General features: G+C 50.4%; 2 protein-coding genes across 8 annotated transcripts in view; both read left to right on the forward strand.

Annotated features, from left to right (window-relative positions):
* Positions 1–7: 7 nt before the first annotated feature.
* Positions 8–10,432, forward strand: CYB5B (cytochrome b5 type B). 3 transcript variants are annotated; one of them, XM_083370533.1, is made up of 6 exons: positions 8–503; positions 966–1,027; positions 3,170–3,298; positions 4,051–4,077; positions 9,139–9,164; positions 9,831–10,432. In XM_083370533.1, exons 1-6 carry the CDS (start codon positions 323–325, stop codon positions 9,919–9,921), a joined length of 516 nt encoding a protein of 171 aa, XP_083226659.1. In that variant the 5' UTR covers positions 8–322; the 3' UTR covers positions 9,922–10,432. The 3 variants fall into 3 exon arrangements, with proteins under 3 accessions (XP_083226659.1, XP_083226660.1, XP_083226661.1); XM_083370534.1 differs by having other exon boundaries at positions 14–419; XM_083370535.1 differs by lacking the exon at positions 966–1,027 and having other exon boundaries at positions 369–584.
* Positions 10,433–13,733: 3,301 nt separating this feature from the next.
* NFAT5 (nuclear factor of activated T cells 5) overlaps positions 13,734–22,152 on the forward strand; it is a 45,350-nt gene continuing 36,931 nt past the window's right edge. For 2 of the 5 annotated variants that reach the window (XM_083370572.1, XM_083370573.1), the window contains exon 1: positions 13,734–14,015. In XM_083370572.1, the coding sequence (XP_083226698.1) occupies positions 13,913–14,015 (103 nt within the window). In that variant the 5' untranslated portion in view covers positions 13,734–13,912. Of the gene's footprint in view, positions 14,016–20,143; positions 20,369–22,152 lie in introns of those variants that run through there. The other 3 variants (XM_083370574.1, XM_083370575.1, XM_083370578.1) reach the window with 2 other exon arrangements.

Here is a 22,152-nt window from a genome sequence, read left to right on the forward strand (position 1 = left end):
CAAAAACCTGGCAGGTTACAGAGAAAGCTCGTGACCGCCAGAATTAAGACATTTGGAAGCGGGAGGCTCAATTCGATGTCCCCGTTTCCTGAACGGTGAGCCAGGAAACGGTTTTCGCCAAGGCAGCTCTCCGGGCTCCAGCGCCCGCGTGCCTCAGGCGGAGGTCCGCCAGGGCGCGCGGAGGGCCGGGCTCCGTGACATCCGGGTCTCCCCTCGGTGCTCGCCCGCTAGCCTGCCGCAGGAGGGACGCGCCACGACCCGGCTTGGCTCGCTCCGGACTCGGCCGCGCCGCTTCAATGTCACTTCCTTCCGGAAGGGCCGGATGGCTCCGCGCCTGATTGGCTGCCTCGCGGCGCGCGCGGGGCTGCTATTGGCCGAGCGAGGGGAAGGGTCGGCGGCGGCCCGCGGGGCTGAGACCGGTGAGGCGGGAATCGCGGATGGGGACGCCCGGAGAGCGCGGCGGCGCGAGGCCGGAGGCCGGCCCGTTTTTCACCTTGGCCGAGGTGGCGAAGCGCAGCACCGACCGGGAGGCCTGGCTGGTCATCCGCGATCGCGTCTATGACGTCACCCGCTTCCTCGACGAGGTGGGGGGCGCGAGGGCGGCGGGCGCCGTCGGAATGGCTGGATCGGGGCCCGTCGCCCGCGGCTCCTGGGACGCGCCAGTCAGCGGGAGGGCCGCCGGCGCCGCCTTCTTGGAGCGGGCAGGCCGGGAGAGCCGTTTCCTCGCCCCCCAGAAGGGTCTGGCTGGCTGAACGGCCCTCCTGCAGGGCATATGCAAGCCAGGCCTTGGGGAGGTAGTGGGGGGGATTTGTTATATTTAAACTCGTATTGTTGCATCGCAGCAAATTCTGTATAGCGGTTCAAGGTTCAACGCTGGACTGGCAGCACAGTCACTTGAAGGAAGGAGAGCAATAGAACCGAAATCCTAAATGACACAAGAGCTTGTTTTATTTCTTTTTTTATAGGAATATCTTCAACTGTCTTCTTGCTTGAATATATTACAGGCATGAAAACAACTAATCACAAGGTGAAACTATAATAAAATTATAACAGTTCACAGATTGCTCAAATGGTAGAGCCACCTAATCGCCACGACTGTACTTAAAATTATCATCTTCACTTCCTCTTTTACTGCTTCATGTGTTGAGGGGTGTATTTAAAATACCTTAGCAAATAAATAGTTTAGTGCTGAGGATAACATAAGGTCCGCTGCCAGCCAGCTCTCGGCCAAGAGGGCATCGTAGTTGTTCTCGGGAGGGTGCCCAGGGAAGAGCTCAGCAGCCTGTGACCCAAAGTGAGAGTTTAGAACATTTGCAGGGCAGAGAAGGGAGAGGCTGACTTCCTCTTGTAGTCCTCTGGCTGCTGGCTCTGGAGCCTTTGCCGCTCCTAAACGGTTGTAAGACCACGGAGCCAGGAGGGCAGAACTGAATGGGAAGTTAGGAGGCAAAGCTGAATTGGCACCTGTTTGCCACCTCTTAGCATGCTACTGGAATGTTATTATGCTGCCTGAAATATCCCTTAGCTCTTGATTAATCCAATTTCTCAATCTTTTTGTACTTCCAGGTATGCCTCTTGTTGAGCTGGATTATTTAAGGCATCAGAAACAACTTCCTGTAAGGAGTACCAGGAATAGAAGTCCTTGTGACATCCTGGCCTCCTCCAGTGAACTGAAAGTTAATTTAAGAAATTTAAGGTCAACTTACATTGTGAACTGCCCAGAGTTTGGTGGCACCAAAATTGAATCATGTAAATAAATAAATTAGCCCGAGAGCTTGCAGAGAAGTCTGAGCTATGCAGAGAAGTCTGTTGAATGTCTTGGGATAAGTACCCTTCACTTTAGAGGCCACAGAAGCAAAGGGAAGAAGGGAACTCAGTTGCTAAGGGTGCAAATGGAGCCCTTATTGTCTGTTGTTCATGTCTCCTTACTTCCCCCTATGTCCACATTGCTTTCTGTATTTCTCTGGGTAAAAATGTGAAATTTGCCACAAGGGGAAACTAATGACGTCAATCAGAGATTATTCCCTTAACCTCTGCTCCCCACCTCACCCTTGGAGGAGTTTTACCCTGGGAGTAAAATCCACCGCAGGGTTCTTTGCAGTGTGCTGTGGGTGTGTCTGGGCATGTTTTGCCCACTTTGCACTCACTGACCCGACAAGCTGTCTGGCTCCTGTGCTGCTGTCAGCTGATGGTATCTGCTCCCTGGGGGCGGGGGAGGGGTGAAGGAGGAAGTCAGACATCAGTTGGAAAGATCATATAAGTAGCCTTCTCAGCACGCTGGGTCATTTGTCCTGCTGCCCTGCCATTATCCACCTCAGTGGGCAGCAGTTCAGCCAGAGGGAGGCCATCTCTGCCATCTTCCTGAGGGAACCAGCTAGGATTAATTCTGGGCATTCAGCCAGCAGAAGAGAAGACCTTCCTTTGCATGCCTTGCTTGGTGGTTCACAGCAGGCAGCCTGACAACCTGCTTGCCAAAGCTCCTGCCTGCATCCAGCACCTTAGGAGCACAAAGAATTTTGAGCAGCTAAGCCTCAAGCAGAATAAAGAGCTGCTGTCACCCTCAAAATATTAGGGACAAGAATAGGCCATAGAAGTCTTGCAAATTTCCTGAAATAGAGAAGTGTGTTCAACATACCAGCATTAATCTGTCCAGAGATAAGAAAAACAAACTCCTTCCTGAGTAACTAGGAACAGCATGGGAAGGCATGTCAATGTGGCTGAATTGCAGCTCCCACAATCCTTTGTTCTGGCCATATTTCTGTGGACAGATGGGTTTTAAATTTAGATGCTTGGAGGAGACCACACGTCTATAATTGCAATATTGACAGTATCAATCTAGGTACTTGGTTGACGAAGGCTGTGTTTCCTTAAGCTAGTTCCCATAAAGGACATGACATACATGTTAATTTACTTCAGAGAGTTTCTGTGGAATTCAAAGGGCTTTTTTCTGAATAGACTTCAATAGGGTTACATTAATAGAATGCAGGCCTTTAAAAGTCTACTAGGAAATAGGTCCTGTTGCTTCCATTTAATGGATTTTACTTTATGGTAAAGTGAAAAATAAATTTTTCCTCAGTGAGAAAAATCTTGAATGCTTGCAGTTTCCTATACCGTAAGATAGAGTGGTCATTCTCTGTTTGCTCCTCTTTCTCAAACTTTCTGTCCTTTTTAGCATCCAGGTGGAGATAAGGTTCTGCTTGAACAAGCTGGTAGAGATGCCACAGAGAGTTTTGAAGATGTTGGGCATTCCACAGATGCTAAACAAATGCTCAAGCAGTATCTCATAGGAGAGATCCATCCGGTAAAGTTTAATTCATAAAATAAATTTTGGGTCCTTGTGATATTTGTGTTGAAAGGTTTCTCCTTGGGAAGCAGCTCCTTTTTTGAGTCCCCGTGCCTCAGTGGCCCTGGGAGCTCTTCTTCCTTTGCTTGGCTTATCTCTGAGGATGCCTGTTTAGCAGGCCAGGCCTTCTCCACAGAGTCTCCCCCTTGAGTTACGTGCAGGTTATTCAAGTGAAGTGAGGCTTAGCAAGGAGAGATGGATGGTCTCACTCGCCGGGTTTGATGTCTTACCCACATCTCTCCAGAGGGATCCTGAAATAAATGATCAATAGAAATGGATATAAAAATGAAGGGAAGATGCCTTTGGTCTTTTCCTTTATCAAAAGATGTTTCATTTTCTGGATGGTATTTTTCCTTCAGGGCAGCGAAGGCCTTAACAGTGGTTATCACCATAGATGGAAGGGGAGCTGTGATTTCAATTCAATGTATTTTTTTAGATTTTCTATGCAGAATTGATGCTTCTAAGTATATATAGGTAGATTTATTCTATTCAGACTTAATATTGCATTCATTTCCTGTATTTTAAAGTCATTCAGTTCTACCCAGCAAAATATTAGTTGCCACCAAGCTCCCTGCTGACCCACCTATCATCAGCCCATACCCCTCTTTAGGGTCTTCGGTGGTTACCAGGGAAGTCATCATTCCTTTAGAGGAGGCGGTTTTTCTCAGATGTGTAACGAGTCTCCCCCTTCTTTCCCCTTTTCCCAACAGGATGATCGCAAACCTGATGCCTCCAAGGTAAGGCCAGTTCTGGTAATATATTTTCTGTTTTATTCTAGCAGGGAAGCATCCTTCAGTACTAAATTAAAATTTACTGACAAGGAATTAAAGGGAGACATCAAAGAATTAAAGGCAGCATCTTTGTCGGTAAATTTAAATTTTACACAGAAATAGTTGGTCGCAGAAACGACTGCCTGTGAAGACTCCCAGATTGGGGCTGAAAGGCGAAAGCAGAAGCAGTATGGTCTGTCCCATATTTGGGTAGACCAGGTGGCTCTGATATACCGGTCTCACAGGAAAATACTCATCCTTCAGTACCTGAACAGATGCTGTAAGAACAGAAACGTGTTCAGCTGAGTGAGTTGTTTCACGCGGCAGAGGTGCCCTGGGGGGGGGATTACCCTTGTACCGCTGGCCAGAATGCTTCAGATCAAGGCAGTGGCTTTGTTTCCAGAAGCACAGATCCTCCTGACCACAAGGCTACTGATTCATGAGTTGTCAGCCGCTCCTCTTTTCTGCAGGTAGCATCTTTCTGCCCTGCAAGGGATGCTGCTTGTCGGTCTTCCACCTTGGAAGAAAAACTGTTCAGGTACTTGGGGACCTGCTGTGACTGGACGTGTGTCTAGAGACAGCAGAGTTCTGACTGCCAGCTCTTGGGGGGGCCTCCAAGAGAAAAGGACTTTTATCTTTTTGTCCTTTTTGTGGGCCTCCTGAGGGGATAGACGGATCCTTGGCTGAATAGGAGAAAGTCCTCTGGGGCAGAGATCCTTGGGTAAGGCACTTGGCATTTGCTGGAGGAGCCGGGACTTCCTGTTTCCTCTTCACTGCTCTGTCTTGCAGCAGAGGGAGTATGAGGAGGTCTTGTGGCGTGCTCCGATACAGTCACTGCGCTGCAGGGTAGCCCTCTTGCTGGAGGCAGCTGAGGGACCTCTTCCCTTTGGGTAGAGTACCATGTGGTGAGCGGAATGCAGCCTTTTGCAGCAAGGGAATAAAAGCTTTCTGCAGCTTAGCTTGCAGCCCAGTCTGTAATTGCCCTATTTTATTTATTTATTTATTTATTTATTTATTTATTTATTTATTTATTTATTTTATTACATTTATATACCGCCCTTTCCCTGAGGACTCTCCCTCCCCGTCTTGTGTCAACAAAGGCTTGGGATGAGCAAGATGTCCCAGCTTATAGCTCACTGAACTTGTCCTGAGAGAGTCATCAAACTTTCAGCTGCTGTGGGTGGCCTTGATTTCTCCTAAGGGGCCTAAGGTGCGGCCAGAGCTGAAAACAACCTTGTACAAGAGCCCCTCCCCATGAGTGATATTGGAGGCTGTAAACCTTTCTGTGGGCCTTTCTGTAGCTTATGATTCTGGGGGAGAACAGAGGCTTGGTGGCATTGCTCCTGCAAGGATAAAGTCTCCCAGGCTGGAAATTTAATGGGAAGAGAGGCACTGGGGTAAATATGCCTGCCTCATTCTGGCTTGGCAGCTCAAGTGGTCCAGAAGCTTTGCAGGGTTTCCCCGCTTCTCTACCTGCTTTTCCAGAGGCACAGGAGGGGTTTTACCTGTGGGGAGACCCTGGGCTGTGTGGGGAAACACAGCGCCCTGATACCTGCCTCTTGAGAAAAGGCTCCCAGGCCCTGTCAAAACCCTGCTGTGGGCTCTGCTGCTCACTCCTTCGAATCAGGTCTGCTGCGTTCAGGCGGCTGGAGGATGAACTGACCGTTGGCTGTCTTTCTTTTTCCTCTTCTGCAAGGCTGTCCAGCTGCCCCTTTTTACAACCCTCACTTGTGGCAACCTTTTAGGTAACAGCCAGCAATTTCCCTGAACAAATCCTGTCTTCACTTTGGGATCCAGGTAGCAGCCATGGTGGATTCTTTGGAGACTCTTCGCAGGCCAGGAAACCCCCTTTGAAACCTATCCTCTGTGTGTGTTTTGTTTCCTTCTTTTGCCAGGCCTAATCGAAGGGCTGCTCTTGCGTGTTCCCTTCCTTCCTCCCTGCTTGCTCCCTTTCTGTGTGCTCAGCTAATGCCTGTGAGTTTCAGGAACCAGCGACATTTACCAGCAGGGCCAGTAATATGATCAGAGGTGCCAAATCCTGTCTTGGGCTTTTTGAGAAATGCTTTAGCTGAAACCAGGGGAAAAGTCCTGAGATTCGTCCTCCCGCAGTGGGAACGGGAACGTAAAGAGGTTGAGATCCAAATAGATGCATCTGCCAGTCCTACGGAGGGGGCTTATGGTATGATGAACCAGCTTTAATTGGAGGCCAGAATTGCTTTAAAGGTTACCTTTGACATGACTGTAGGTGGCCAATCTCTTTGAGATCTCTTAGGTGGGATTTGGTTGGAATTGAGGCTAACTTTGGGTTGATGGCCTGCTGGTTACGAGGTGGACATGTCCTGTCACGGGAAGCAAAGCATGGTAGCGATTCTGCTTTTTTTCCACCCAGAGGCGCTTTGTCTGTCTGTCCTCCTGGACTAGCAACAAGGAATGGAACTGAAAGTCAACATACTTCCAGTTCTGCCATTGATGTTTCTTCCCAGTAACGCCTGCCAGGGAAATGTGGGGACAAGTCTTTTCTTCTGGGAGCAAGGCAGGAATCTCAGCTTGGCTTCACCCAATTCCTGAACCTGCTGCCTTTCCTGATGACCTGCCCTTCCCAAGGGGACTGCCCACACAGCCAGCCTCTGAATGGCAGCCCCTCCCACCTCTTGCCTGGAAGCCAGTTCTCTCCTCCAGCTGGTGCAGAACATCTCTTGGACGTGGTCAGCTCCACTCTTGAACTGCCCTCGCAGTTTCCCTGTCTGAAAACTACAGCATAAATCTTCCTGTTGCTGTGTCTTTGCTTCATTGCCTCTGGGGAAGATGGCAGAGATGGCTGGGAAGTTGGAAGGGCTGTCTGCAGTGCGCTCTGAAGTGGCTTTTCTCACCTTCTGAAAATGTTGGGTCTGACAAGTGCTCCGTCAGGCCCAGGGGAGCTGCCTTCCGCTTTGGGGAAAACCTGGGCCCAGAAAAAGGGTCCAAAGCAATGCCTATGACTGCAAAGTGCCAAACCTCAGAGCAACTCGGTGTGCCAGGCCCAAGGGATAAAGGCAGGAGAAGGGAACAAGGCAGGAGATCAAGGAAACAATGGTTGTGTTTGCACAACTTGCTTAAATTGGTTACCTAATTGGCTTGTTTTCTGACTGCGCCATATATGGAATCTAAAGTACAGACTTAGGCCTGGTTTGCAGCACAAGGTAAAGCTCAGACTATAAAAGAGTTGGAGTGCTTTCTGCTCCAGTTTTGAGCAGCAGGATTCTTTTGTTGTGAAAACTGTTATCAAACCAATTTTGATACAAACCTAGGCTTCTCACGAAGGCTTCTACATTTACACTCTCTCTCCCCTCCTGTTCACGTCCATTATCTGTGATGAATAGCAGCCCAAAAATGTGTCTCTGACTTAATTGTCTTACTGCTCTTGCACTGGGATTATCTGTTGACACAGTGAGTTTCTGTTTGTTCGGCTGGGGCCTTTTCGGCCACTTGTGTGGGAAGGTCTCCTGCACCTCCCTTTCTGAAGCCAGTGAAGATCAGCCTTTCCTCCTTCTCAAGGCCATGGCTTGGATTTCAGGACTGGCTCTTCTCTGGAAATGTCTCCTCTTTGCATGGGGCCTCATCTCCTGGTCCCATTCTTCCTACCGACCTGATAGTTTTTCCTAAAATGAAAGGCTGTTGACTCACAAGGCGAATGCAGACTGTTGCTCCTTACTTTGTTCTTTTTCTCTAGCATTTATGGAGGTGGGGGTCAGCAGAGTGACACGTCCTGATCCAAGCCATATAGCTTTTCAGAAAAACAGCTATTATTTGGGCTGAAAAGTAAAGGAGTTTTGTCTGAGCTGCCATTCTCTCATCCTGGGGTTTGTGTTGGTCTCTCATGTTGTAACACCCCCCCCCAATAAATTCTTCCTAAAGGCTCCTTTGTTTTCCTTTGAAAAAACTGCCTGTTTTTTATTGGCACAGCCCCACTTCTACAGCTAAAAAATGGTCCCTTTTATTTTTCTGCAAATAACAGACGTGATTCACTGTATCATCTACACACAGGACAAACTGGAAACATTTCTTCTCCACTCAGGTCCGGAGCAAATAAAGTCATGAGCTGTAGACTGCTGTAGATACTAACAATTGATACAATTCTTGCATTGAGAAACATCTCTTGGGTCCTGCCTGCCCCTCCAACGTCTCCTTCCCCATCCCCATCCTGGGATATCCTTTGCATCACTCTGCTGTCCATCAGAGCGGCTTCTCTCGCCATCTGCTTGTAAGGGCCTGGCAAGGACGGCAGCAGTACAGGCGGTTAGCTTCCTGTTTGGGTAACTTGCTGCCTTCTGTCTTTGTGCAAGGAGAAGATCCTCCCGTAAACTCCTTGGAGCTGGTAGGACAAACAGGGCCGTGAGCCAAAGAAAAGGTTAAAGTCATGCTAAATGGAGTCCCATTAGGGAGTTTGATGTAACCTTAGTTTTTCTTCACACCTGACTGAAGGATTTTGCCTGGGAACAGCCGGGCTGTTCTGGGCAGGCCTTCTCAGAAGGCACCGTGTCTAAACCTTTCCAGGAGGGCCAGTAAGGGACTCATTAACAGGTTGGAGCTTCTCTTTGTTGCTCAGGCCACGCCTTCCTTCAGTCCTCTGTGGATGAGGTCTGTTAACCCCCTTGATCTTCTTCTCTCTTAGATTCTGAACATGGTCAAGCTCTTAGAACCAGGCTGATGCCGAATGCAAGGTTGCTCCTAGCAGAAGATGGGTGTGTGTGGGGGGGAGCACAGTGGCACAGACCTCAGCCAGCAAAGTGGAAGGAAAGAACAGGATGGGCATCTGGTTCTTATGATGGGCTGGGGAATGTTGATGTTATCCTTTAGAAAGGCCCCCTTTGCCTGTTGGGGAGAGTGATGGGACGTGGTGATCTACAGAATAAATGGGGAGGTGGATCAGGGGAGGGAAACTTAAGACACCCCCCCTTCTCCCCAAGGTGTGAGAAAGATGGGAAGAGTTATCTGGCTCTCTGAGCAATTATCAGCTTAACACAAGGATGTGCCTTTTTATCTCTCCAGGTTCCAAGCACATTCCATGAGTCAAGGTACAGTATCCTTACAATATTGTAAATCAAAGAAATGCGCTCCCTTTGTCTTTAAAAGCAGCCTCTGGAAATGTGTGTCCTCCTGTCTCAAATGGAAGACTTACAGGCATTGTGTAGCTAGTGAAATCTACCTCCCTGGTGGTGGCAAAGAGAAGAATGTTACAGTTGGCATTTTACAGCTGGTACTTACATTAGACCCTTACAATAAGTATAATGCAAGTGTAAACATGTTTTACATTTCTCCGATAAGTTTAAGAGAATTTTCCTTAGCAATCATTAACTGGTGGCCATCATAATACTGTGCCATGAAATGGAAAATTCTGTAGCGAGTGTCAGTGTCAGCAACATGTGGCCACATCGATTGGCTGAACTGTGTAGAAGAGACCATGTTGCCCCAGAATGTATTTATGCTAAGAATCTGAAGAGTTCCAGAAATACAGCAGTTGCAACTGTGAAGAGGAACGGAAGTGCTGGGCTGGACATGTCAGCCTTCTTGCTTATGATAATTATGCACAAGATGTTCCTGTATGCAGGGGCCGCGGGGGGCATTTTACCTCTGTCACCAACATTCCGTCTTGCATGTAATAGTCAGAAGTTCTGAAAGCAGGAATCATCTTTCCATTCACGGAAGCATGGCTTACCTTTTCTTTATTGCTTGTTCCTCAGCATCTGGACGGTCTGGCTGATCCCTATCCTGGGAGCCTTGGTTCTGGGCTTGATGTATCGTTACTACATAACGGATGGGAAATCCTCCTGACCTGAGTCTGCAAGAGTTATCTGCACCCACGTCACTCCATTGACAGCTGTAGATGTTTTCTAACTTCTGATGGCTTCCAGATGTCTTTCACTTCTATCCATCAGTTTAGTGCCTCTGCTACCTGCAAAGCCAACCAAGGATCTAGGAAAACCACCATCTTTGCTGTAAACTCCAGGAACTGACATTCCACTATGATGTGCTTTTTCAGGCATCGGCTACAAGTCATTTTTATTTAACTGGTTCTGATGTAGAGTGGCAGTCTCCGCCTTTGCCAGCTTGTCCTATCAAGCACTGTTAGCAGCTGGTAGGCAGCCACGTTTCCTATGAAAAATGATCCCACCAGCATCTGCCAACAGGGCTTGCTTGGGAGGATTTTCTGTAGGCTTCTCTTGTACTTGGATTTCCAACTGTTAATTCACTGTATTTTTAATTGTGGTTTGGTTTACATACCGGTTTCATTGTATGCCTTCTGAATTGGCCTGTTCTGTAATAAAAGTTTCTCTAGGCCAGCCAGATTAATTTCCTTCACATGCCCAGCTGACCAGGTGGTGGTTCTGCTGTTGGTGTATTGTTACGGGAGGGGGGGAAGAGAGCGAGCGAGCGAGCTGTTGGCTTCTCCATCAGTGTAGGACTAGAGCCCTGAGCTCAATACAGCAGGGGCACGGCGGGGCTTGGGCCAGATTCCAGCTAGGCCAGCCCAAAGCACCAAGCCCAGCTGCGGATGGGACCCTGTGAGTTCTAGGCCAGCCTCATTAGGCCTTGTGTGGCTCAGCTGGAATCTTGGCAGAAGGACCAGATTGGTGACAGATAATTACAGAAAACATCTCTGTGGCTGCTAAGAGTAGATACTGAGTTGTTGGTGCACAATATGAGGTCAAAAAATACAGCAATTTGCAGTATGTTTTGTGAAAAGAAGGTCTTTCTCGTGAGGGCAACACTTCCCAGAAAAACCATGGAATGTTTGCTGAAAGCCACTGAGCTGCACCTCTGCGTTCTTGCACTGAAACTAGTCCTTCTGTAACTTAAGTACTGGTGAGACGGCTGGCCGCTTTGAACAAACGTTTTCGGCATCTATGGCTGCTAGCCAGGTTATCTGGTCTTGGTAGGTTAGGATTTTAATGGACTCAAGTTGTCTTTCCTGAGCCCCTGGCTCTGGATTGTTTTGCAATGATTCCAGCTTCTTTGAAACTGGCTTTCTAACAGCCAAGACCCGTCAGTCACACATACATGAGAGCCTGAAGGATTTGGTAACGTCAGTGCAAAAAAATGCACCCAACCGCCAGATTGGCCCTAGGGGTGACTGGGGTCCTGCTCAGAGGCTGCATCTGCTCTTGTGGCTTTGTTGAAATTGGCTGATAAGAAAACAAGACCCATGCATGTCTGTCTCTTTCCCTAAATCCAGGGTTCAAATCTTGTCTTGGAAGCTGATCCTACTGGAATAAGGGTTATGATGGGAAACAGGCAGCAGCTGTCTGCTTCTGAGAAAAGGATGGGCTTCAGCAGGCTTATCAGTCTGGAGAAAAGCCACACAGGGAGCAAAACCTGCTGAGACTTAAGCCTCCCGCAGAAGGGTGCCGCGTAAGCTTCCTCAGCAGACCCCTGCTCTTGGCACTCTTAATAATCAGATAAGGGGCCGAGCTGGTTGGTTGAGAGTCAAAATATAGACCAATAGGAGTCAATTAAGCAAGTGGGTTTGGCAGCAATTCAGTAACGGATCCATTCTCCCCTTGCCAGCTGGTTCCTGAGCTCTCTGCATTGGTCTTCAGTGCCCTCTGCCAGGCTTGAGGATGGATGCTCTGGCCTTGACTGAGTGGCTTTCGGAATTAGGACAGACCACCTTTATGCTAAGCCTGCCAAACCCTCCGTTTCTGGAAAGACCTCCCCCTCCATAGATGTCTGCACTTGTGTCTCTTTCCCCCCTCCCCCCCACTCCTTCCACCAATAGTCCCCAGTAAGGAACATCCATTTTTGGGTACCTCCAGGTTCAGTCGCTGGCATCTGCTGTTGGGTAGGGAAAGATCAAACTGGAGACGAACCTTCTCTTCCTCGAATGCTGAGCAGCCGTGGCCAATGGACTCTTGACTGGCCTCCATAATGGACCAACCTGGGGTCTCCCATGATTTTGCACTGGTCAGTCTTGCACAAGAAGAGGTTCAAAGCAAAGGGGCCATGCAGCACTTGGGGTGCAGTTTGGATGGCCCCTTCTCAGAGCCACAAACTTGGCTGATCTCTGAAAACTAATATGAGCCAGGATGGGAAATTTATTTACTTACCTTATTTATAGATTGATGCAATTTATAGGCTGCCTGTCTTACCTCCAGGTAACCCTGGGTAAGAAATCTCCAAGAAAGGCTGCAGGCTAGATAGGAAAGTGCAAGCCGGGCAAGGCCAAACCTCAAGTTGAGGCGAATTAAATTAGTCAGGGACAGAAAGGGAGATGAACAGGGACAAAGAGGAGGCAACCCACTGAGCTCAGCAGCGAAATTAAGCTGACCATCTGAGTGGCTTTGATGAGGCTCATGATTCCTGGGAGCCCTATTCCCGGGTCTGTGCCAAAGGAAGTTCTAAGCAAAAGGGTTGTGTAGTGAGTTCTTTGGAGTCAGTAAGCGAGACGAGAGGTTGCGAAGAGGAACAGAACTGAATCAGAGTGCCACGGGGGAAGCTGGTAGACACAGGGACCCCTACCCGGAGGCTTAATCTTGCCCCCTTTGGGTACTCAGTAGTAAACCCTCCTGCAAGGGAAAGGGAGAAGAACCCCACAAGGAGGAAGACTGGGTCAAAGGCCTGACACCTTTCGGAGCGGTCCTTTTGGGGCAAAGCCCAAAGCAGCATGTGACCGTCTGCACTGTCCAGCTAGAGGTTACAGGGCCTCTGGTGTTTTGTTTTGGATTCCCCCCCTCCCCATCCCAGCACTGGTCTAACAGGTGTAAAACTGCTGTGGGAAACAAGGATGTTTACTCAGAAGTGAGTCCTGCTGTATCAAGTATGGCCTCTTGTGCAACCAACGTGCCAAGTGTCCAGGCCTTTAGTTCTTCTGGGTAGATCTGCATACCTGCCCTGAGGGATTTACAGAGTAAGCCAAAAAAGCCTAAGTAGGATCCACCTGCCAGACCTTCCGTGCTTTGCTTTCTGATCTGCCGGCTGAGGAGCAAGATTCCACCCCCTTCCTCCTCTTCACTCCTTCTCTAACCACTTCTTGAAGGCTCCCGTATCCATACACTTCCATACGTATCCATACACTTCCATATGCTTGCACTCTGCCTGGAAGGGTTTTAAACAAGTGATTTGAACAATTTTAACGGGCAGATTTTTGTAACCCAAACAAACCAATTTAGCCTAAGGTGTAATGGATACTGGAGGGTCTCGGTCTAATGCAAGCCCTGCTTTTAAGGCCAGCTTGGTCCACCGAGGTGGGGGAGATGAGCAGGCCTGCGGACGAGGTATTTCAGAGTTTGGCTCCCCGGGTCGGGGTTCGGGCGGAGCGGTCAGGCCTCCTCTTTCTCCGCTGGGAAAGGGCAGACGCCAAGCGAGGCCCAGGGAGGCGGCGCTGGAACCCCGGGCCAGGCGCTCTGTGGGCGAGGCAGGCCTGAGCTCTTGGCCACCGAGCAACAGGCCAGGTTGGAAGCCGGGAGAGGGCTGCGCGCGCCGCATCCGAGGGCAAAGCTGGCCGCTCGGCCCTTGCCCCACGCCGGCCAGGACGCGGCGAGGCACCCGGCGGGCGCAGCTCCGGCCCCGGCCGGCCGCCCTCGAGGGGGCAGGGGTGGCGGGGTCCCCGGCCCGGCGGGCGGGGGAGAGGCCTGCTCACTTCCGCCCCCTGGCCGTCCGCTTGCGCCGCGCCGACTGGCCGCCGATGCCGGCTTCGCGGGCGGCGCCATAAATAGCGGGGCCGGGCAGAGGCGGCGCGCTGTTGCCGCTCGGCGTCGAAGAGAGCCCGAGCCCGACCCCGACGGGGCCCCAGCCGATTAGGCTCCGCGCGGCGGCAGCGCCTGTCATGCGCTCCACCTTGGCCCCCGAGAGCGCCCTGGGCGCGGGGCCGCTGCACGCCTGGCCGTGGGGCGCCGTCGGAGGGAGCGCGGTCTCTGCCGTCGGCCCAGGTAAGACCGCGCCTTCGCAGCGACGCTCCAGTCAGGGGAGGAGGAGGGGGCGCCGCCGCCGCCGGCTCCCCTGGCGCTCCAGCGAGGGCGGGGCGGGGGGGGGGCTCGGCAGCCCCGCGGGGCCAGGCGGTCTGGGCGCCGGGGCGGCAGAGTCGGTCGGGGCGGCGGCGGGGAATCTGCCTCGCGCGAAAGGAGCGCGGGAAGAAGGCGCCCAACCGGACAGCGGAGTCCCCCGACGGCTTCGCTCCCGAACTAGACCGCCGCCAGCCGTCGCCCCGGGGCGCTGCAGAGGTCCCAGCCTGCGCCCCGACTGCGCCCGGCTTGAGCGGCAGCGCAGCGGGGTTGGGGATAGGGATGCTCAGCCTACCTTCCTCCGCCCGCAGAAGGGGCTGCCTCCCCCAAAACATGCCGCCCCGCCGTTCGTTGCTGGCAGAGGAGGAGGGCTGATCGCTGGGGCCAAATTCCTCGAATTCGGGGATAGGGCAACCTTCAGCTTTGCTGGGTTCTCGGTGCCAGCTGGGCTCTGCCTTGGAGAGAGGTAGAAGAGAATTCCTGGTCAGGGTTGAACTGGGGGGTCCTTGGAGCTCTCCGAGCTTGGCTATTTTCTTGCAGATGTTTCGGTACCAAACTAGGTAACGTCATCATTAGAGGAAGAATTTAGGCACCTGTGCTTGAATTAGATCCTTTGATTCCAGCACAAAGATAAATAATTCGTGGAGGAAGGGGCCTGATCGTTCACCTCCTTCCTTATGGACTCCTTTGACAAGCCTGACGTTGGGAAATCAAAGGTGCTCCTTATGGACAGGAAGAAAGGCTCCATTACCTGGCTACGTACAATCAGTATTGCTCAGTACGAACAATTGAAGGGCAAATTTTTATACATATATATTTTGGTCTTGGCTGGGTAAAATTAAGTGACTTTTGCACCTGGGAGGCTTTGATGCTGTGATTGAACACCTCACAGGAAACCAGATTCTCCTAATGGGTGTCATTTTTACTTTCTTTTTGGATTGTGCTAAATGTCATGTATTTAAATATTCCCTCTGTGACATAATAGCAAAATTAAAAACTGACCTTAAAGATAAACGTAAGAAATAATTAAAACCATGCTGTCTTATTATACGATACTGGAATATACTCAGCCAAATCAAAGACTTTCCATGTGAAGTAGAGACCAGCCCCCCTCTCCGTTCAGTGGGTTATTTGCATCCATCAGTTGGTTTTTTTCTTAAATAAAGGCAATGTGCCCATCTTGTGCATGTATTTATACTCAGTATGAATTATTGAAAAGGGGCAATGGAATTGTCAACATATTTATTTATGTAGGATTTAAACGATAGGATGATGGTGAGGTTGCTATTCATAATACTTCTTCCTCCTGTTTTCCCTGCCCTGCCCGATGAGCTTGAATGTTCTTTGATTCTTTCAAAAGAAACGTGGCCTTCCACCCATCAGGGCTCTCAGCATTTTCCCACCTGAGCAAGGTTCCCTTTGCCTGGGCTAACATCCAGAACACCTGGAAGTGTGAAGGAAGAGGGTTGGAGCCAATGCACAAAGTGAAAGCTGCCACTGACCTTTTCAAAGACAACCTGTTTGGAGCTGATACTTGTGGCTGGGAGGATGGCTCCCACCTGGCCTCATCTGAGTAACTTGTGCTTGGCCTAATCTGCCAAGAGGGCAATTGGTGCAGGGCCAGTTCCACTGCTGAGGCAACTGCCCGCCTATTCCTTTCACCACACCAAGAGGATGTTGGGTGTGTGGAATCGCACAGGCTGAATCCCAAAGACACACCAGCAGCTCCCGAGTCCCTCCCATTCAATCACTGCTTCAGAGGTGAAACAGGTCCAAAGATGCCACGCGAGGCAACTGGGACAGAATAAAGAGCTTGCTGTGGATGCAAAGTGGAGCCCAGAGGTGGGAGATCAGTGCCCCCTGGCCACACCCTCCCTCCTTTCCACCATAAAAAGGATGGCCCTGTTTCTGTCACACCTGTCCAGCAGTGGAAACCCTGTTCCTAGGCAAGAGTTTGGGGGGGGGAGGGGAGGAGCAGTTTGTTTACTGCCAGTTTTTATTTCTGGCAGTTGCCCCATGCTCTGGGTTTTTATTGTTTGCTTTATATGTTAGAACAGAGATCAGGAGGCGCAGCTGGGGTGTAACAAGCAGCAAACACGTCCTTTAAAGATGGCTGCACTGGGGGGCAGAGGTTGCTTCAATCTGCCACAAGCCTTCCAACTGGGCTTCAGTAAAAGACGGGTGAGCATCAGAAAGGCGAAGGGGGTCATCACGCAGGTCTTCCTGGCTGTGGAATAGCATGGGCACGTCTGCAGCTGGAGGCAGGGAAAGTTTAGCCCTAACAGCCCTGAACCTAAGGAAGACAGAGTGTGAGAAGGGAGGGGGAGAGTGCGGAAGGGGAACCATCGCTGTCTGGTGCCTTGATGAAGCATCTTGGCCTGTTGCCCCACTTTTCCTGAGCCAGCAGGGAAGGCTGTGTTGTTTAGAATTTTTGTATGTTTGTTTCTCTTATATGCATATGTCTAGGTGGAAAATAATCAGTACAGGAAACAAAAAAACCATAACCATAATTAAAAATATCCCAATATAAAGAAGAAAAATCAAGGCACTATATACTAGTGTGAGTATCCTCATCCTAAGGATGGGAGATAGGCCAGGTTACAGCAGTTTTCTGGGTGGCTAAGAAGGTTGAGGTACACCTTCTCGATCCCGTAAGGCTGCACCAACGGGACCTGGAGCTGCTTGTCAGATCCAGTGCAACAGGCAGAGATGTCTGCTGGTCTTCTCACTCTCCACTGAATTTGCTCTCCTATCTGGCCAGATATCAACCCTCCCTGTCACTTACTGCCAAGACAGAGTTAGACTCCATGCATGATGGCAGGGATTCCAAAAGACCTACCTTGTCACTTTACCTTCACCTGGCCAAGAGCAGCGGAAAAGTGAAAGGTGAGCGTGAGGCTGGAGTTGAGCTTCTCCCTGGGCTGCCATGGTAGCCTCAGCCTCTGTGTCCACCCTGTCCTTTTGCTAGGATCCTGCTGGGAGAAGCATCTCAGGAAATGCCGGCTGGCTGGCCCTGAATCTCCTGGGCTGCTGACAGATTTGCATTCTCTTCTGCCTTATTTTTCCACACGATTGTTGGAAAATAATTTACCTCCTGACTCATGATTGCCGCCTATTAGGAAACACCTGCTAATCTCTCCCAGCCCCTAAATAAAATAAGTATTTTATAAATGAACGTTTTAATCTAAACCAGGGGTGTTAAATTGCCGGCCCATGGGCCGGACGCATCACACGGAAGCCATGCCCACCTCATTGCCGGCAATGGCAAAACTGCCCCGTTATGTTGCACGATGTCACGTGACATTGTGAGTTTGACATGTCTGATCTAAACCAATACATCTGAATCCTCCCATCTACCTCTTGCATACAGTAGTGTGTGTGCCTTCAAGTCAGTGTTGACTCTTAGCAACTGACAAGTGACGGCAGTTTTCTTGACAAGGTTTTTCAGAAATGGCTTCCCAGGGCTGAGCAAAAGGGACTGGCCCTGTAAAGGAGCCATCACTTCTGCATTTCTTTTATGTGTGACTGAGGTTCCTGCATCTCCCTAAGGCTCCAGGGGTGTCAAACTGCTGGCCCGCGGGCCGGATGCGTCATCAGGAAACCGCGCCCACCCCATTGCTGCCCATGGAGAAAAAGCTCAGATACATTGCGTGACGTCATGTGACATTGCACGTTTGACATGTCTGCCCTAAGCCCTTATGGTAGTAAACCATGGTTTATGGCTGAAGCTTGTGTGAAGCAGGCCACTTTGGCTTGTAGTGTTGCTGATGAGTGCATTTTGGTTCAGCTGGGTTTGGCCAGTCTAGCTTTAGAGTGGCTATTCTCAACCTGCTCTCCAGATGTGTTGGATCACAATTCCCATCTAGCTGGATTAACGTGTGTGTGTGTGTATGTATGTATGTATGTATGTATGTATAGAACTATGTTCTGTATGTATTTTTAAGTCAGGGATAATAAAAAAGTTGGAAGGGACCTTGGAGGTCATCTAGTCCAACCCCCTGCTCAGGCAGGAAACCCTATACCATTTCGGACAAATGGCTATCCAGTCTCTTCTTGAAAACCTCCAGTGTTGCAGCATTCACAGCTTCTGGAGGCAGGTTGTTCCACTGGTTAATTGTTCTAACTGTCAGGAAGTTTCTCCTTAGTTCTAGGTTGCTTCACTCCTTGACTAGTTTCCATCCATTGCTTCTTGTCCTGCTTTCAGGTGCTTTGGAGAATAGCTTGACTCCCTCTTCTTTGTGGTAGCCCCTGAGATATTGGAACACTACTATCATGTCCCCCCTCGTCCTTCTCTTCATTAAACTAAAGGTCCTTTTACCTTTAAAGGTTCCCCTGCACATGCGTGCTAGTCGTTTCTAGGGGCCGGTGCTCATCTCCGTTTCAAAGCTGAAGAGCCAGCACTTGTCCGAGGACGTCTCCGTGGTCATGTGGCCGACATGACTAGACGCCAAAGGCGCACGGAACGCTGTTACCGTAGTGGTCCCTTTTTTCTACTTGCATTTTTACGTGCTTTCGAACTGCTAGGTTGGCAGAAGCTGGGACGAGTAACAGGCGCTCACTCTGTTATGCAGCACTTGGGATTCAACCCGCCAAACTGCCGACCTTCTGATTGACAAGCTCAGTGTCCTAACCCACTGAGCCACCGCGTCCATACCCAATTCCATCAACTGTTCCTTATATGTTTTAGCCTCCAGTCCTCCAATCATTTTTGTTGCTCTTCTCTGTACTCTTTCTAGACTCTCAACATCTTTTTTACATCGTGGTGACCAAAACTGGATGCAGTATTCCAAGTGTGGCCTTACCAAGGCATTGTAAAGTGGTTTTAACACTTCACGTGATCTTGATTCTATCCCTCTGTTAATGCAGCCTAGCACTGTGTTGGCTTTTTTAGTTAACAAACGGTTGTCCTTTGTGGAAATACCATTCATAGCATTATCAAAATATTATATATTTAACAATATACTACTGGAGAAAAAATAAAGTTTCCACAGCCTGCAAAAGTAAATGGTTCCAATGGCAGCAGAATGGTGCCAAATATTTTATTGAACAAATGACATTCTTAACCCGATTACCGAATTAACCCAGGTTCCTGGTTCAAATAGTATGCAGAACTGTAAATTAACAAAAAGGAGTTTCACAACCAAGCCAAAATATCACAGTCCAGCCAAGGCAACAGGCACCAAGTTAGTGACAAGATGTGGAAATGCAGGCTTGCCTCCATTCACCTGGCTAAGCAGGATTGTGCGGACAGCCCGCACGATCTGTGGCTGCTCCAGTCTGCTCCAGTCGTGAAAACAGGCTTGTTTTGGTCTCGCTTTTGAGAAGTGGAGCAAAGTTGAGAAAGGCAGCCCAGGGAGACAAAGCGAAGGCGCCGAGGAAGCCACCCGAGAAGGAAAAGCTGGTGGGCAGAGCGGGCGAGGGGTCTTTCAGGAAGGGCACCCGGGACTCGGGGAGCGTCGGGAAAAGCCAGTAAGGGCATTCGAGGCATCCCGCCGTGGCAGAAAGGGGGGGCTGACAAAGGGAAGCAATTTTCCCCCAGCGGGGCCCTCCCGCTGCCGGGCGCTACGCTGGCTCCGAGCGGGCCGGGGTCCGGGCCGCTCCCCTCTCCTTCGGTCCCGCGCTCCCATGATCCCCCGCCCCGCAAGGACCAGCCCGGGATGCAGCTTTGGCCGACGTCCCGCTGCGCGCCACTGAACGAGTCGGCCTCGATGGCGCATTCCCACCTGGGTGCCACACCTCCCTGCGCAGGCCCCGCCCCTTCAGCGAGGGGGCAGTCCTCCCACCGCTGCGCCCGCCTACCTCCGCCTGCGGGGCGGGGCATCGAGCAGGCTGATTTCCGCGCCGCCCCCCCGAACGGTTCTAGGGGCGCAAGCGCAGAAGCGCTCCTTCCTGCTTCGATCCCGCCCTCCTCCTCCTCCTCCTCCCTAGGCACGGCAGACCTGAGCGCGCGCGCGCTCCATTTCCTTCTCGGTGCGCAGAGGTCGAAGGATCCCGAAGGCCGAGGATTTCCCCGCGTTCTCGAGCGCAGCGCATGCGCCTTGCAGTTGTCGTTGCTTTCGGTCTCCCTCCGGCCGCCGCTGGCGCGCGGGGCCGGGTGGCGCATGCGCAGCGCTAGGAACGAGGGGGCGGTCCCGCTGGGCGGCAGCCACCGGATTCCCGACAGGAGCCGCTTCCCCGTCGGCCCCCGCAGCGCGGCCCCGGAGCGGCGATGCCCTCGGACTTCATCTCTCTGCTCAGCGCCGACCTCGACCTCGAGTCGCCCAAGTCCCTCTATTCCAAGGGTGAGTCGGCCGCCGGGGCCGCGCTGGGCCTTCTCGGCGAGCAAGCGGGCGAGCCGGGCCGGATTGCGGGCGGCCCGAGCGGTTGGAGCCTCGCGGCAGGCCAGCGCCTTCGAGCCCCGCGGATCCGCCTGCGGGCCGGAGGCGCTTCCCGAGGGCGGGGGAACGGGGTCCGGGAGGCTGGTCGCCCCGAGCTCGGCTGAATTGGGCCGCTGCTGAAGGAGGCCGGGCTGGCCTTGGCTTCCTTCGGCTCCAGCGCCGGAAAGCGGCAGCAATACCCGAGGAAGAGCGCTGTGGCCAGCTTGTGAACTGATAGGTTGACTGACTTTCTAAGAATATTTTGTCATAGATCCTTTTCTTCGTTCCCTTTTGTATGGAATGTTCTTTAAAAGTCTGTTATTACAAATACCGCTAGTTGTTAACTCTTTAGCAAAAGTTACTCTGACAACCACAAATAACCTTTTATTTAATTTAGATCGGTGATACCAATTATGGTGATAAGAGCGTGTGGTTGTGATAACCAAGCAAATATAATCTTACGATGTATTTGCTTTCAAAAATAATTATGAAAGAATGATAGTAAATATTATTAAGACATCCTAACCTAAATCAAAATGCCGATTGTTGCAAATATATTGAATGTTGTATGTTGAAGTATTATCATTTTGTAAATAAATTTCAATAATTTTCATAGAAGATCTAGGTAAGTATTTCTAAACACATAACAGCTTCTATAACATTCTTCTCAAGTTTCTCATAAAATAGGTGCTTTGTTATCATATGAAAGGTAACAAAACTAGAAAGAATACATAAATTATCTAGGAACAAGTGGGATTTGAAAGTTTATGTAACAAATTCATATGTGTGTGCATGCACACAGACACCAATATGTAACATTTTATATACAATGTATGCAGTCTAAATTCCCTTCTCACCTTGGTGGGTGCTCTGGGTCTTCCTCAATCTTGGATACTCCACCAGAGACCTGGGAATTTGAGGATCCTGTGCAGTACCTTAACTGTTCTTAACACCACACTCCTCTGGAGAGAAAGCCCTGAGGTTGCTTCTGGGATAGATTGGAGCCTCTCCCATCTTAGGAGCCACAGCCCCAAATTCTATCATTGCTGGGATTGCTTTGGTCTTCCTTTCCACATCCTCTTTAGTTGTTCCTTCAGGCCCTGGTACTTCTCCATCTTCTCATACTCCTTCCTGATATTGCTGTCACTTGAGACTGCTACATCTCTCACCATCACTGTGTTCTGGTCCTCGTCTACTACCATGATGCCTGATTGATTTACTAGTACCTGCCTGTCTATCTGGATCTGGAAATCCCGCAGGATCTTAGCTCTCATACTGTCCCCAACTTTCTATGGAATCTTCCATCTGTATTTGTGAAGGCCTAGCCCATACCTTGTGCAGATGTTCCTGTACACAATATCAATTACCTGGTTGTACTGTAGGTGTATGCTGTTCCTGCCTGCTGCCACCATGTATTGGACTGTCTCTGAGGCCTCTCTGCATAGTGTGCCCCTTGGGTTCTGTCTAGAGTGGTAGGCCTCTGTTTTTGTGGATCTGATGGTTAATGCCTGTTCTGCTGCTATGATCAGTTCTTCAGTGATGTGTTTTAATTCAGCCCTCTTCTGCCACTGGTAGGATTTCCCAGAGTCTGGCAACTCAGCTGTCTGTCGATAGTACATCTCATCAGGATCTCTTTTGTCATGGCAGTTCCTCTGGTTGATCTCATTCTGTATGTGTGAGTGGCTATAACATTTGTATATATTTAGCGT

The sequence above is a fragment of the Vipera ursinii genome (genome assembly GCF_947247035.1).
Source record: "Vipera ursinii genome assembly, chromosome: 10".
NCBI lineage: Eukaryota > Metazoa > Chordata > Lepidosauria > Squamata > Viperidae > Vipera > Vipera ursinii.

Coding starts and splice junctions, on each gene's coding strand:
- CYB5B (XM_083370533.1), top strand. CDS start 323: ATGGCTCCGCGCCTGATTGGCTGCCTCGCGGCGCGCGCGGGGCTGCTA. Junction 3,299..4,050: donor TCATAGGAGAGATCCATCCG/GTAAAGTTTAAT, acceptor TTTTCCCAACAG/GATGATCGCAAACCTGATGC. Junction 9,165..9,830: donor AGCACATTCCATGAGTCAAG/GTACAGTATCCT, acceptor CTTGTTCCTCAG/CATCTGGACGGTCTGGCTGA.